This window comes from Opisthocomus hoazin, chromosome 3, assembly GCF_030867145.1.
Source record: "Opisthocomus hoazin isolate bOpiHoa1 chromosome 3, bOpiHoa1.hap1, whole genome shotgun sequence".
Classification (NCBI taxonomy): Eukaryota; Metazoa; Chordata; class Aves; order Opisthocomiformes; family Opisthocomidae; genus Opisthocomus; species Opisthocomus hoazin.
This window is the reverse complement of record NC_134416.1, coordinates 71218066-71230145: the sequence shown is the minus strand read 5'-3', so window position 1 is coordinate 71230145 and position 12080 is coordinate 71218066. Positions and strand designations below refer to the sequence as shown.

General features: G+C 38.1%; 1 protein-coding gene across 1 annotated transcript in view; it reads right to left on the bottom strand.

Moving 5' to 3' along the window:
- The window catches only part of LOC104335546 (dynein axonemal heavy chain 5), a 176738-nt gene that overhangs the window by 62452 nt on the left and 102206 nt on the right, over positions 1–12080 (bottom strand). The window contains exons 58-61 of the mRNA XM_075416652.1: positions 11445–11725; positions 10866–11081; positions 8046–8213; positions 1083–1301 (exon numbers count right to left, since the gene is read on the bottom strand). Coding sequence (XP_075272767.1) covers positions 1083–1301; positions 8046–8213; positions 10866–11081; positions 11445–11725 — 884 coding nt within the window. The remainder of the gene's footprint in view (positions 1–1082; positions 1302–8045; positions 8214–10865; positions 11082–11444; positions 11726–12080) is intronic.

Genomic DNA, 12080 nt, shown 5'->3' with positions numbered 1-12080 from the left:
TATCAATTATCCCATGATTCTGCAATTTTCATTTTTGAGTTTTACTTATTTCTTTCTCTCCAGATTTCTGATCCCTTCCAACCATTCTGCATACAATCTTGGTCAGGACATACATGTTATAAACTTAGAAAATACACTTTTAACCCAGTGTCAGTTTTGCCCAAGGCTCCAAGTGCCATTACAGTCTTTAATTTTTTGTCTGAATTTTTGAAAGTAGAATGGAATAACAGCTCTTACAAGACCTCATAGCACAAAGCTTCATAAAACCCACAATAAAGCACTGTAATTTCCTATTTTAGTATTGCTTTTAAATTTAGAAATTTGCTGAAAAATATGATAAAGCATCTAACATTTTTGATTGCTATATATTGAAGTACAGCTATGCAAACAAATGTTGAAGTCCTGGCCTCACAGAACGCAACGGTTGAAATCAAAGCTCTCATTAATTTTGACTCTGTGTGAAATCAACCAAGGAATTATCAAAGCAAATAATCAGAAGGAAGGAAAAAAAAAAAAAAAAAAGAGTATCCTGCTTCCTCTGGAAACCTCCAGGCTGAAGCCAGAAAAATCTGCACAGGAAAGGTAAATTTCAAGCTCACTGAAGAGGATAACGATTAGCCCATAATTCTGTAAAAGGCTCCAGTAGAAATCTGAACTTCAAATATAATTCAGGAAATTAGTCAAACTTCAAATTCTTATTCTTGTATACTTCATGAGAAAAATAGATTAATCCTTCTTATAAATATTTAAGGGCAATTATTTAGGTTAAGCCTAATTCCTCTTCTTACTAAAACTAAAAGGAATTTGGCTCCTTGGCTTTAAATCTGAACTTTATCCCAATACAAGCCACACGATATGACATAAATCTTCATACACAGAAACTAAGTTAACACAAGAAATTGTTTTACTTTGTTAGATACATTTTCAAGCAAAAAACATACATATAAATGAAATAAAGTGTCATATGGTATCGAGATGTCACGATGCCTTGAATTTCTTGAGCACTACTAATGATCATTATGGAGTATTCTCAAAACCGAGCACCTACTTTGTGCTGGAAACATGATCATACATGCTAGTACCTTTTCTCCACCTAATCCTTCAATCAGAGCTGTAGCGTTGTTCATCTTCCTTCTGCATGCCTCAGCATCATCGAGTAAGGCCTGTTTCTCTTTCATAGCAGTATCATACATGGCTTGTACTTGATCCAGTTCCATCTGCTTCTCATCCAGCTGAATTTGTGCACTATTCAGTTCCATTTGGGCAGCTGCAAGTCTTCCCTCTTGCAAGGCTAAATTTGCCTAGAAAAATTTAAGAGTAAAGAGTAGTTGATACCTATTTTTTTGGAAGAGCAAATAACATTGATTTAATGGCACATATTGTACTGTATGGGTACTTTTTAAAATAATACATGTTTAAGATGACAGCAGTTTTTTTCCTTTCTTACTTTTCAATCTAAAACTGGAACACAAGCATAACATTAAAGTTATTCAATGTAATCTTAAAATGTTTACATAATATTTTCAGAATGATCTATTGATCACACAATGATCAATGATTTGAAATCACAATACAGTTGAAATAGCAGTATATTAGATATACAAGGCAACCCATACAATGTTTTCTGTAACATATTCTCAGTGCAAAAGAAAATTAAGATTGTCCTCATGAATTATAAAATAATAATAATGGTAAAGGAAACGACTCTTTTCCTCTCTTTTCCTATTAAATACTGCTACAAAAAAAATATAATAAACACATTTTTTGCTCCTCTGGAAACCGAAACTCCAGAGACTTTTCTTACATCTTTACATAAATTTGAATAGAGTTGCCAGTCATTTAAATGTGGCCTTTTAATTTGTATATTACGAATGGAGAAAAAAAAATATTCTGTGAATTCAGAATGTGTTTCCAAATATATGGTTGCAACGGATTACAGACTGACAAAGTCTTATGAAATTCACACTTACAGATAAAGGTTGCTTCCATATTTATGGAATTCTTAATATTTAAAATGCTTGTTTAAATACAATGTATCTTATTTCTATTTTTTCTGCTATAAGAGTTATGATGATGGAAATCAAGAATCTGTAAAAACTGTTTTACTGTAAATATGAAACTTGGCACTCACACTACCTCACAGCAGAAGAGTAATAGTACAACGAATCTCTGGGATGATTCTTAGTAAACCGTATAACCATGGGTTGGGTTTTAGCATTAGATCTTGGCTAAAAATATAGATATAATTATATATAGATATAGGTATAATTCTTATAAAAATATGCTAAAATCAGCAAATTCTTCTTGCTTTACATGGGGGGGCGGGGGGGGAAGAGAAGAGAGAAGCCAAGACAATATTTTGAGGTCTAGGCATGATAAAAAATGCAGCATGAAGTCTGCTGGATTTCAAAAGACAGGTCTGTGAGCCGGGAATTAAAGAAACACAATAGGTACTAACTGACAAAGCAGTATCGCTTTAGGAGTTACACATCTAGCGAACAGCACTGTCAGCAAAAAATCCATTTACCGTAGCCACTGTGTCTGCTGACAGATCCTAGATATAAGAAAATATTTTATAATGGAGATAAGCCAGCAGAATGGCTGCTCATGAAATTTCCATCATGTAAGAATGATGAAATATTTTTACTCCACTGTTTATCAAAGACCACATTAAACAGCATCTCCTAGAGATAAACACTGTTAAATCAGTGAGTCTTGTTAAGATTCAGCTAAGCAGATTTCAGAACCACTGCTGTTCTTTTTTACTGAATCCTGGACTATCAGGAAAAGTTTAAACAGTAAAGGAGTTTTGAGTAGGTGACATAGCTTTACTGTGTCCTGCAACCAGGGGAGAGGTGGTGAGGGTGAGGTAAGAGATAGAGAGAGAGAGAGAGATCCAGAAAGAGCTCTGCACCAGACCTTTCTCTCCTACCTTGCCCCCTCCCCCCATTCCCCAAGGCAGAGCTTCCTCTTATCCTTAAACTCTGTGAGGGCTAAAAATGGGAGTAAACCAAAGTTATGACATATTGTTTCACCCCCAGCTGACAAACAGTGAGGTTACACAGGGAACCAGATCCTTAGAGAGCTGGGAAGCACAGCCTAGGCAGAACAGCTGCAACAACAGAGAACTTCCACCTGGCTGTGTAGATTCATATTTCACCTTGACATTTATCACAGCAGGATGTGAACCTCAATGGAGAAGAATGGCTATATGAATTCCCAACACGTATGAGCAATGATGCCTTGTAAATATGAAAAGCAGACATCCATGCAGCAATAAACTACCCAGAAAGGTGCAGAAGACTGATAAAGCACACTTCCCAGTTTTTAAAAGCTCTTAAAAGGCTACCAGCTTTGAAGAGGTCAGGACAATGAAAAAATATTTTGAGACGAGTACAAAGAAAAAAAATATTGTATTCTAACATGAAAAAAACCCACAAATTATTTACACAAGACTTTATGGTGTCTCTTGAAGATTACTTGTAATAAGAAATTATTTTACAGACAACCAAAGTTTTCAGCCAAATTTAGGGTAATCATAACAAACCAGTAATACGTTTTGGTATTAGTTTGATTTGTAGGCTGCTTAATCATATGTGATGAATAACGGTGGGTTGCACAAGAATGACTGCTAACATACCGGGGTGACCATCTATGCGATTCCCAAAGGCAGAAAGATTACTTGTTTCAGATTACCCTATGAAATCATCACTACTTGCTCTCTCTCTGTCTTTCTTTCCAACTCCGTTTTTCACAATGACATGGGTACAAACACCGCTTTTATATTGACATCACTGGCAGGCTGGTTGGCAGCTTCCTGTGCAGAGCTTTGCCATGAGAGCAGGAGGCAAGTTCTGCTGCCAAGGAGAATCTTCTGCAGAAGAAGGCTATTACAGTCACGAGCAGATTCAGACAAAGAGTTCCAGCCAGTTACAGGCGGGAAGGAGATGTGTCTCCCAACCACAAAGAACCACTGTGGCCTTTCTAATTTTAGTGGCATTGCTATGTGAACGAGCTTCACACTCTTCATTTCACCCCTCTGAGTCATGCAGCAAAGTAAGGATTCACAATTTGTTCCAGTTGGATGCAGTGTGAAAGCCCGAATAAATGGATTTTATGTGAATGAATCATGAGGATTTGAGACATGAGATCCACACTCATCTGCGCTCCTGGAGAGGAGGGCTAGCCTAGGACACGCCTAGGCTTGTGTGACAGCAGCAGCTTCAGCCTTTTCTTGTCATTGGTATTGTGGGGAACCACACAGACAATCCTCTCAACATCTGCTCCAGCCAGTGCCTCTACCTGCTCTCTGCACCTGTCTGCACGGGGCGAGTATGGAAACAGTACCTGTGCCAACAAGGGCCACATTTTGCCTTCTTCCAAGCTGCCTTCAGAGAGGACTTCATATCAGGTGGTGAGAAGACCCTCTCCCTTTTAACCTTTTTGCATTCCATACAAAACCAGAATGAATAAACACAAAATTACAGTCCACAGTCACACTATTAAATTAAACATGACCAGGCCCTTTCTCTGGCACTGAAGTTAACTAGTGTAAAACAGCTCCAATTAAGCTCTCCCAGCCTCTACAACAGTATGGCTGCATGCAAACAGCCTCACGGATGACTCGTGGACCAAGCTAGCTCCTGAAAGATGCCCAGAGCTTGCTGAGAAAATGCTGCTTAGCCAAGACCAAATTCACACTAGGGATCATTCTAACAATTGAACAGTGCAGGTGATCACTTTCCAGTGTCTAGAAAAATTCCCTAGTATTATTCAATTTATTAGTATTAACATAGCCATAAGTTTCTCGTTGATTCATTGCAAACTCAGTTTTGCAAAGACCCAAGTATATCTGGCCCTGATCCAAGAAGGCATTTAACTAAAAATGCCTTCTCCAATTAAAAAACTCACAGCATTTAATGCTATCCCTGCTCTTGAACCAAATGTCCAGACCAACCCCAGATCACTCTGAAATACAGCTGTTGCTCAGTAAATTCAGGAAATGTTACTAGAAGTAGGAGAACCCATACAAAAAAAAGAGGCTGAAATTTTATAGTTCACCACAAGTATGGAAGGTTTGGTGCTTTCCTAGCATCTCCCTTATTTCAGGAATTCTAGCTTTTCAAGTCCTCTTTTCTTACTGCCCATTCAGCACTCACTACTGCTGGACCAGGCCACAAGGCTTCTCACACTTGGACACTGTCACTCTGCTCATGAGCCCCTGCGGATGTGCTGGGTGACCGCCTTTGCCTGTTGCTTCAGTCCTGTCCTGGGCACACGGCATCCGACTGACAACTCTTCAAAGAAATGCAATCTCAAGCTGTTCCTGTCCCAGATCACTGCAGATTTTTCACATAGACACTCCATCGGTCTTTCTCAGAGCCTTGATATCATAAGGTTGGATTCATCATTATTTAGTAAAACGTTATAAGAGAGGCAAACACATACATAGGTTTTGCAGACATTCCAAAACCAACTTTTTCACTTCACCAATCTAAAAATATTATACACTTATACATATGCACACATGCACACATCCATGGAGAGGGACATTAATAAAATCTGGGTCCCAATTTCTTTGCTATCCCTGACCATTCTTTGGGATTAAAACAACCACAGAGATCATGCCTCTTATCTGCTTTTCATAGCCTCTGCTAGCTTCTGAAAGATTCTCCATTTTTTCCATTCAGTTACATGTCCTGACTTCAATCTATTTTGTCAGGTGATCTAATCCTCCCCTGCACTCCCAAGAGTATACGCTTCCCTTCCACGCTTACTGTGGGCCTTGAATTCAGACTTGAATGCTTGTTTTCCTGCCTAGTGGACATCACCTTGACAAAGACACACTTCTTTTAACAGACGATCGTCAAATTTTGACACTCCTTAACTTCCTCAGGTGCAAGATTTCCTTTTATTGCCCATTGTGGTTTTTCATTCAGCATGAAGACAAATGACAGGGAGAATCCTCAATATCAAACAGAATTTATAAACCGTAGACAAACGTCCCTTGATCATTGTAACAGCCTAAGGAGAACTTAATTAAAATCACTGGAGACATCTCTAAGGGAAATGATAGCCCTGTACACAGTATCGTAATTGGAGGCTAACAGAATCACAGCAAAAGCCAGGGCTGCTTCATTCTACTGTTACATTCTTCAGTTAATGGATAAATAGCAGATGGTGTTTCAGAATTATCAGGTTAATCCAGCAGGCTTGTTTACTAGGTAACAAGCTAGAGAGGAACAGCTCGCGGTCGTGCTGAAGGTTTATAGGAAAGCAGCACACACATGGTGACCACTGCATGATAAGCAACTACACAGCATTGTATTTGCAGGCAACATTTGGTTATACTTTCTGTTGTTTGATTCTAACAAATGATCCTTAGGCTGCAGGCCACATACCTAAAGAATGTAGGTATCCATTTCTAGGAATGAGTTAATTTTTGCACACTCTATGTACTAAAATATAAGTCACTATTAATTTGTTTTCAAAAGTTGTCACATTTAAGATAAATGAGGCACTAAGTCTCAGTTAAGACGCAATTTAAAAATATATTGGATGGATTTTGCAGGTGTTGAAGGGGGTTTATCTCCTAGAACAGCAGTTAGGATAAAGCAGCTTGATTAATTCATTCAGTAAAACTGCTTTTAGCACTGGATGATTTAGCCTGTATTAGTACTTTACGCAGTTTAATTGTACATTTATTTTCAATTATTTTCTTAGCACCACTCCAGTGCTTCCTGCAATATCTCCTGCATACTTTAAACACTTCCTCTCTGTCATCTTCAGTTTTAAATTATTTGTGACTGTTGCTATACCTGACAATAGGCACCACTTTGCCAACAAATGCATGCTCAGTTTTTTATCAGCTACAGTGACAAGAAAGTAACTATTTGAACACAAAGTTAAATTTATACATAATCTTAAGTCATATATATTCATATAAAAACTGCAAGAGCACTTTTGCAGCTTTCAGAGTTGCATTTGCATATAAAGCCACTATTTCCTCTAGGTCTTGCTCTCTTTTATAGCTCTCAATAGCCACATATCAAATTCTGTTTTCATTAGTGAACATCCCATTATTTGAAAAGGGAATTGCTACTTACTTGTCACATAAATCTAGTCTTCTTTACGAGTTACTTGAATCAAAAATATCATGCTTTTAACAAATTTGAATCAGATCTGTCTAGATATACTAAAAAAATATGCCAAGAGTTTTGAGTCATTGATACAGTGGTTTATACTGACTGAAGGATTTATACTGATTCAGAAGACTGAACATCAGTACAGTGAAGCACAACCAATTGAATGTATTTCTTCAGAAAACAGCCATAAAATCCCCTGTAGAAGCAATGATTATAAATCACTATATAAATATTCAAAGTCTTTTTTTTTCAATATGCTCATAAATGAAACATTTCCAAGACAATAAAGCTATCTGTAGGAATGCAGACAATGGTAGCTGATCCCTTTCTACTGTAGTTCAATGTTACAACAGAATTGTATGCCAGGTGACTACTTACTTTATTATCTGTATACTCACATGTAGCAGTTTGACACTGTTTTGACACAAGTTTTATCAGAGAGGTGAATTGCAGCTAAATTCATTAAAGAATACTTCTGTGCCAAGAACGGTCTCTCCTCTCCCAGATTCTACCAAGACCACCGTGAGGATGCTCCTTCCCAGGCCAGTAGGACTGAGCAGGAGTTTTCTTAAAACCATAGTGCCTGGCACCCAGTCCGAGAGCAGAGACAGTATCGGTGTCTCCCATTTGCAGATAGCCAGGCTCTATAAAGAACCAGTGTGCTAAGGCTCCCACTGAAAACTGTGTTCATACAAGTAACAACTGTACCACAGGGTACCTGTGTAAGGGGAAGAAATTACCAGGACGTATTTAACCTCTTGTGTGTTTCACTTCACAACTGGATGTGAAGGAACAAGAACCTCTTGTAACTCCTGATCTTTCTTAGACAAAACAATGCAACATTTTTTCCACTCAACTATAGTCATCCCTCAGGAAAACAAAATGAGTAATATGAAATACCTTAAGAGGAAGAACTTCTTTATTAATACCATAGAAGTAAGCCATTGCTTGTGTCCATGAGCAAAGACCTGCTACATTTCCACACACTTTTTTAGCAGTCTCAAGATTATAATCTTCCATATCCAAATAAGGCTCTAAAAGCTCCACAGTTTCTCCTGTAATTGAGTCCTAGTCAACAGAAATGAAAAATTATTTTTAAATGCATTTTAGAATAAAGTCTGCTTCACAGAAACATTTTTTCTTTTTAAAAACATGCTGCTAGCACTTCTTACAGAAGAAATTAATAGAACAACACTGTTGCCTTTCACTCTTACAAAGGACAAAAGATTAATTGGTTTTTGTGAACTCAGGTGAAAATAGCCCCCACTTCCATTGCAACAGATGGACTTCAGTTTGCATTTGATATCCCTGTTTGACCCATAAGATTTACAGACATTACCCGTACTCATAGCTCCATGACAGTTTAAGCTGATCTAAGTTATTGCTGCTACAGCACTGTGCCTTCTTTCCTCTTCCTCTCAACCAGATGTTCTTGCCCCATCGTTAATACCATCACCAATGCTCAGTGAGCTGGTTTGGAAGCTAGTATGACAGAAATCTAAGTCAGCAAACTAGTGACTGGTTTTCTTCTAGGCTAGTTCCCTAAACAAGCTCACCATGACATCAGACAGGCACCAGCATGAACAGAGCTAAGGCAGTCAAACACGCAGCTTTAGTAAGGAGAAGGGTGAAACTGCAAGGCAGTGACTTCACTTCACTGAAGCTAACCCTTTTCCTTAACCATAAAAACAATTTCTTTCAGCTGTTCACTTGATATTCTAATCTCAGCTTTTTTCCCCCCTTCACAATCTGTTGAGAACATGAAAAGCCAGATCTTTGATGATGGTGGTTAATCTATACTTATGTAAGTGTCAGAAGAAAAAAGAATTCATCTCCTTAGGCAATGCAGAGAGTAGAAGAGCTTATACAGGGTAGCACTGGTTACTTAACAACAGAGGCATTAACAATCTTCCTTTTTTTGATATGTATTAATGCCTTTCTTTCAATGGATCTAAAAATCATCCTCCATTCATACTGTCAAGCAATATACCCTTTTCCTGCTTTTCTGCATAGCAGAAGGGACTGTCTTGTACCTGTCTGATCCCTAGCTACTATAATAACAAAGGCATTCATAATAATATTCCTAAGATTAGACATGATGATGTTTTCACTATGGGCATTTACTAAAATGTAAAGTAGTGCTGGACAAACATTTGGACTTTTTCATTCTACTACTCAAAATTACGAGCTAGCAAGCTGGCAAAGGTGAAGCAAAGATCAGTCAGCAGTGGTGTAAATTCATGTTCAAAACCTTGAAAAACATCTTGCTTTTGCTTCTAAGTAATGAATTTTAAACCCAAGAAACTATTTCATTCACTAATCTTCCCTGCCTAAAAAACCAGGAAAGAACAAAAATCTCACAAACAAGTAAGCATTGTAGTCTCCTCAGAACTTCAGACACGATGAGCTTTCTTCTCATATATACTCAATCTCCAAAACAAGAAACAAGCAGGAGGACAGCATGTGAAGTACCTCATCAGGGATAGGAGTAGTCTTGTGTTCTTCACCACATTCATCAGTATCACTTCCTGCAAGAACTTAGTCCCACAGAGGTTGTTCTGACTCCTCTGAGTAAAGTTAAATGTGTTACAAACTACCAGCAGGAACACATACACTATTAATAAGTCCCAAAACTGGAAGCCTCATTAGAGAGAAGCTTGAGTAAGGAGTGCATAATTAGTCCTCATTATCTTTAAACTCATTTCCTCTTTCTGCTTAGTGAAGATAGCACTTGGAAAAGTGACCAGATTGACAGCCCCAGGAAGAGACTGTCTACAGAGGCAGTGCAAGTTTCCACTTGGTGCCTTGTCAATATGGCTCACTGGGAGAAACGACTCCTGGGGATAGTGAGAATCATGGTTTCCAGCCTCATCTGCACAACAGAAACATTCCAGTAGCTTACAAAAGGCATCAGCAAAATGCAGATTAAAAAAATCTGTGTACAAATGAAAGAGTATGTTCTGTAACATTGCAGCAAACACAGGTTTTGCAAAGACCGCCTTGGTTTTCTGGATTTTAAAGTTGCACCATGATTCTGCCATTCCGTACTCCAGCCTAGCTCTTTTTCTGGTCCAGCTACCTGTGACATTTTTCTTCTCTTCCCTGCAGAGAGATTCCCCTTTTCTCACAGTCCAGTGAATTTTGCTGTAAATAGGACAAGCTTCTGTCCTGACCGAAATAAAAAGCTGTGTTTGTTTTTATTTTTCCTACAGTTGATACAAAGGTTCTCAGTTCTTTCTGCATTTCACTACTTTTCTAGTGAAAGAACCCCAAAAGTTCCCAAATATCCCAGTATTTTTCCTGACAGGATGCTAATTTTCTTCTGTATTTCCTCTTAGCTCCCCACTAAACAATTCTGGGGACGGAGTTCTAGAGTGCCTTATACGTAAACAGGCCTGGTAGCACTGGAGATGGTGAACCACTTGAATAATCAACAGTGAGTCATTTTACAGCAAATTCCTACTAAGAAGCAGGAACTGTCTGAATAAAGATGACAGTAAGCTTCTCAAGCTCTGATCCAGTGCTTGGGATACTTGTGTCTGCCATCAAAACTGTGTGGCTCAGGAGAAAGATTACTGAAATAATGAACCATGAAAATGGAGAGGAATACTAGGACACAAAAGCACCATCTGTTTCAAACAGCCTTCAAAGATAGAAGACACTTTCAAATGATCTCTAAAGATAGTTATAGGAGTAATAGTGCCACTATTAACTTCTTACCTTCTGGAAAGTAAGCAGCATGCTAAGAAATCCTGAATTATTCATTAGCTTCAGAGCCTCAGTCCACGATGGCTTCACACATGGACGTTCTTGATCAGGTGTTACTGAGTCTATTTTTCTTTGGAATAAAAGTAGCACACAATCCATAATTCGCATTATCAAGTGAGGAGGTTTACCCAGTTTGCGAACAGTTGCAATGTCAGAAGGTTTTATTGTCTGAAAAATTAAAAAAGAGAATAATCCATTTGTTTAAGCAATAACTTGACGGTAGAGAAAGATGTTTTTTGGGAGGACTGTGTGTGTAATGCAATTGCTGTAGTTTTGCTAGTCACTCAGAACCAGTACTGCAGAAAGTCCTTAAAGGTAGTACCACTCAATGACTACTTTATTACCTGACAGTAGAGGAGGTATTGCCCATCTCACCTCTCCACTGCCTCAGTTTTCCTTTTTTCTCTCAACAAGGATTAACAGGTCATTGCTAGTCCTTTCAATATATTTTTTTTTAAATCAGAAGCATAAGCCATATTATTACAAAAAACAATTAACTACATGCATGTTAAGAATATCTTTGATTCTGACCTGTAGGGCGGCCTCGGCTTCTTCCAATGCAGGTCTGGCAGCTTCAAGCTTCTCTTCTGCTGCTGCTTTATCAATGGCAATATCATCCACAATGGCCTGAGCCTTGTCTTTTACCTTTTGCACCTGCATTTTCACCTTTTCAGCAGCTTGGGCTTTCATAGTTACTTCCAATAAAACTTCATCAGCTTTTTTTGAAGCTACAGCCAAATCTTTCTCTTTCATCACCAACTCTTTGGAGAGCTGATTTACTGCAACCTCAGCTTCCATCAGTTTTGCAAGACCTGTGTTGAACAAATTCCATCTTAGCAATAGGAAGGCCTATTCAGAGACAAACCTCAGTGAAGCAAATAAGTCACTCAGATTCATATTTAGGAACCTCTGTGAGTGATCCTATTTGTTGAACACCAAAATTAAGCAGGGGCAATAGGTAATATCCATTTGTTATTTAAAGTGTTTGTGGTTTTTTGGTTTTGGTGGGTTTTTTTGGGGTTTTTTTTTTGTTTTTTTTTTAACTGAGTAAAAGTCTTCAGAATCTCTCACTTGATCACTTGTTTGTATTCTTATATATGAGAGGGACACTAAATATTAAACACAGATAATGAAAAACTTTAGTATTATGAATGGCACACTGAAAAA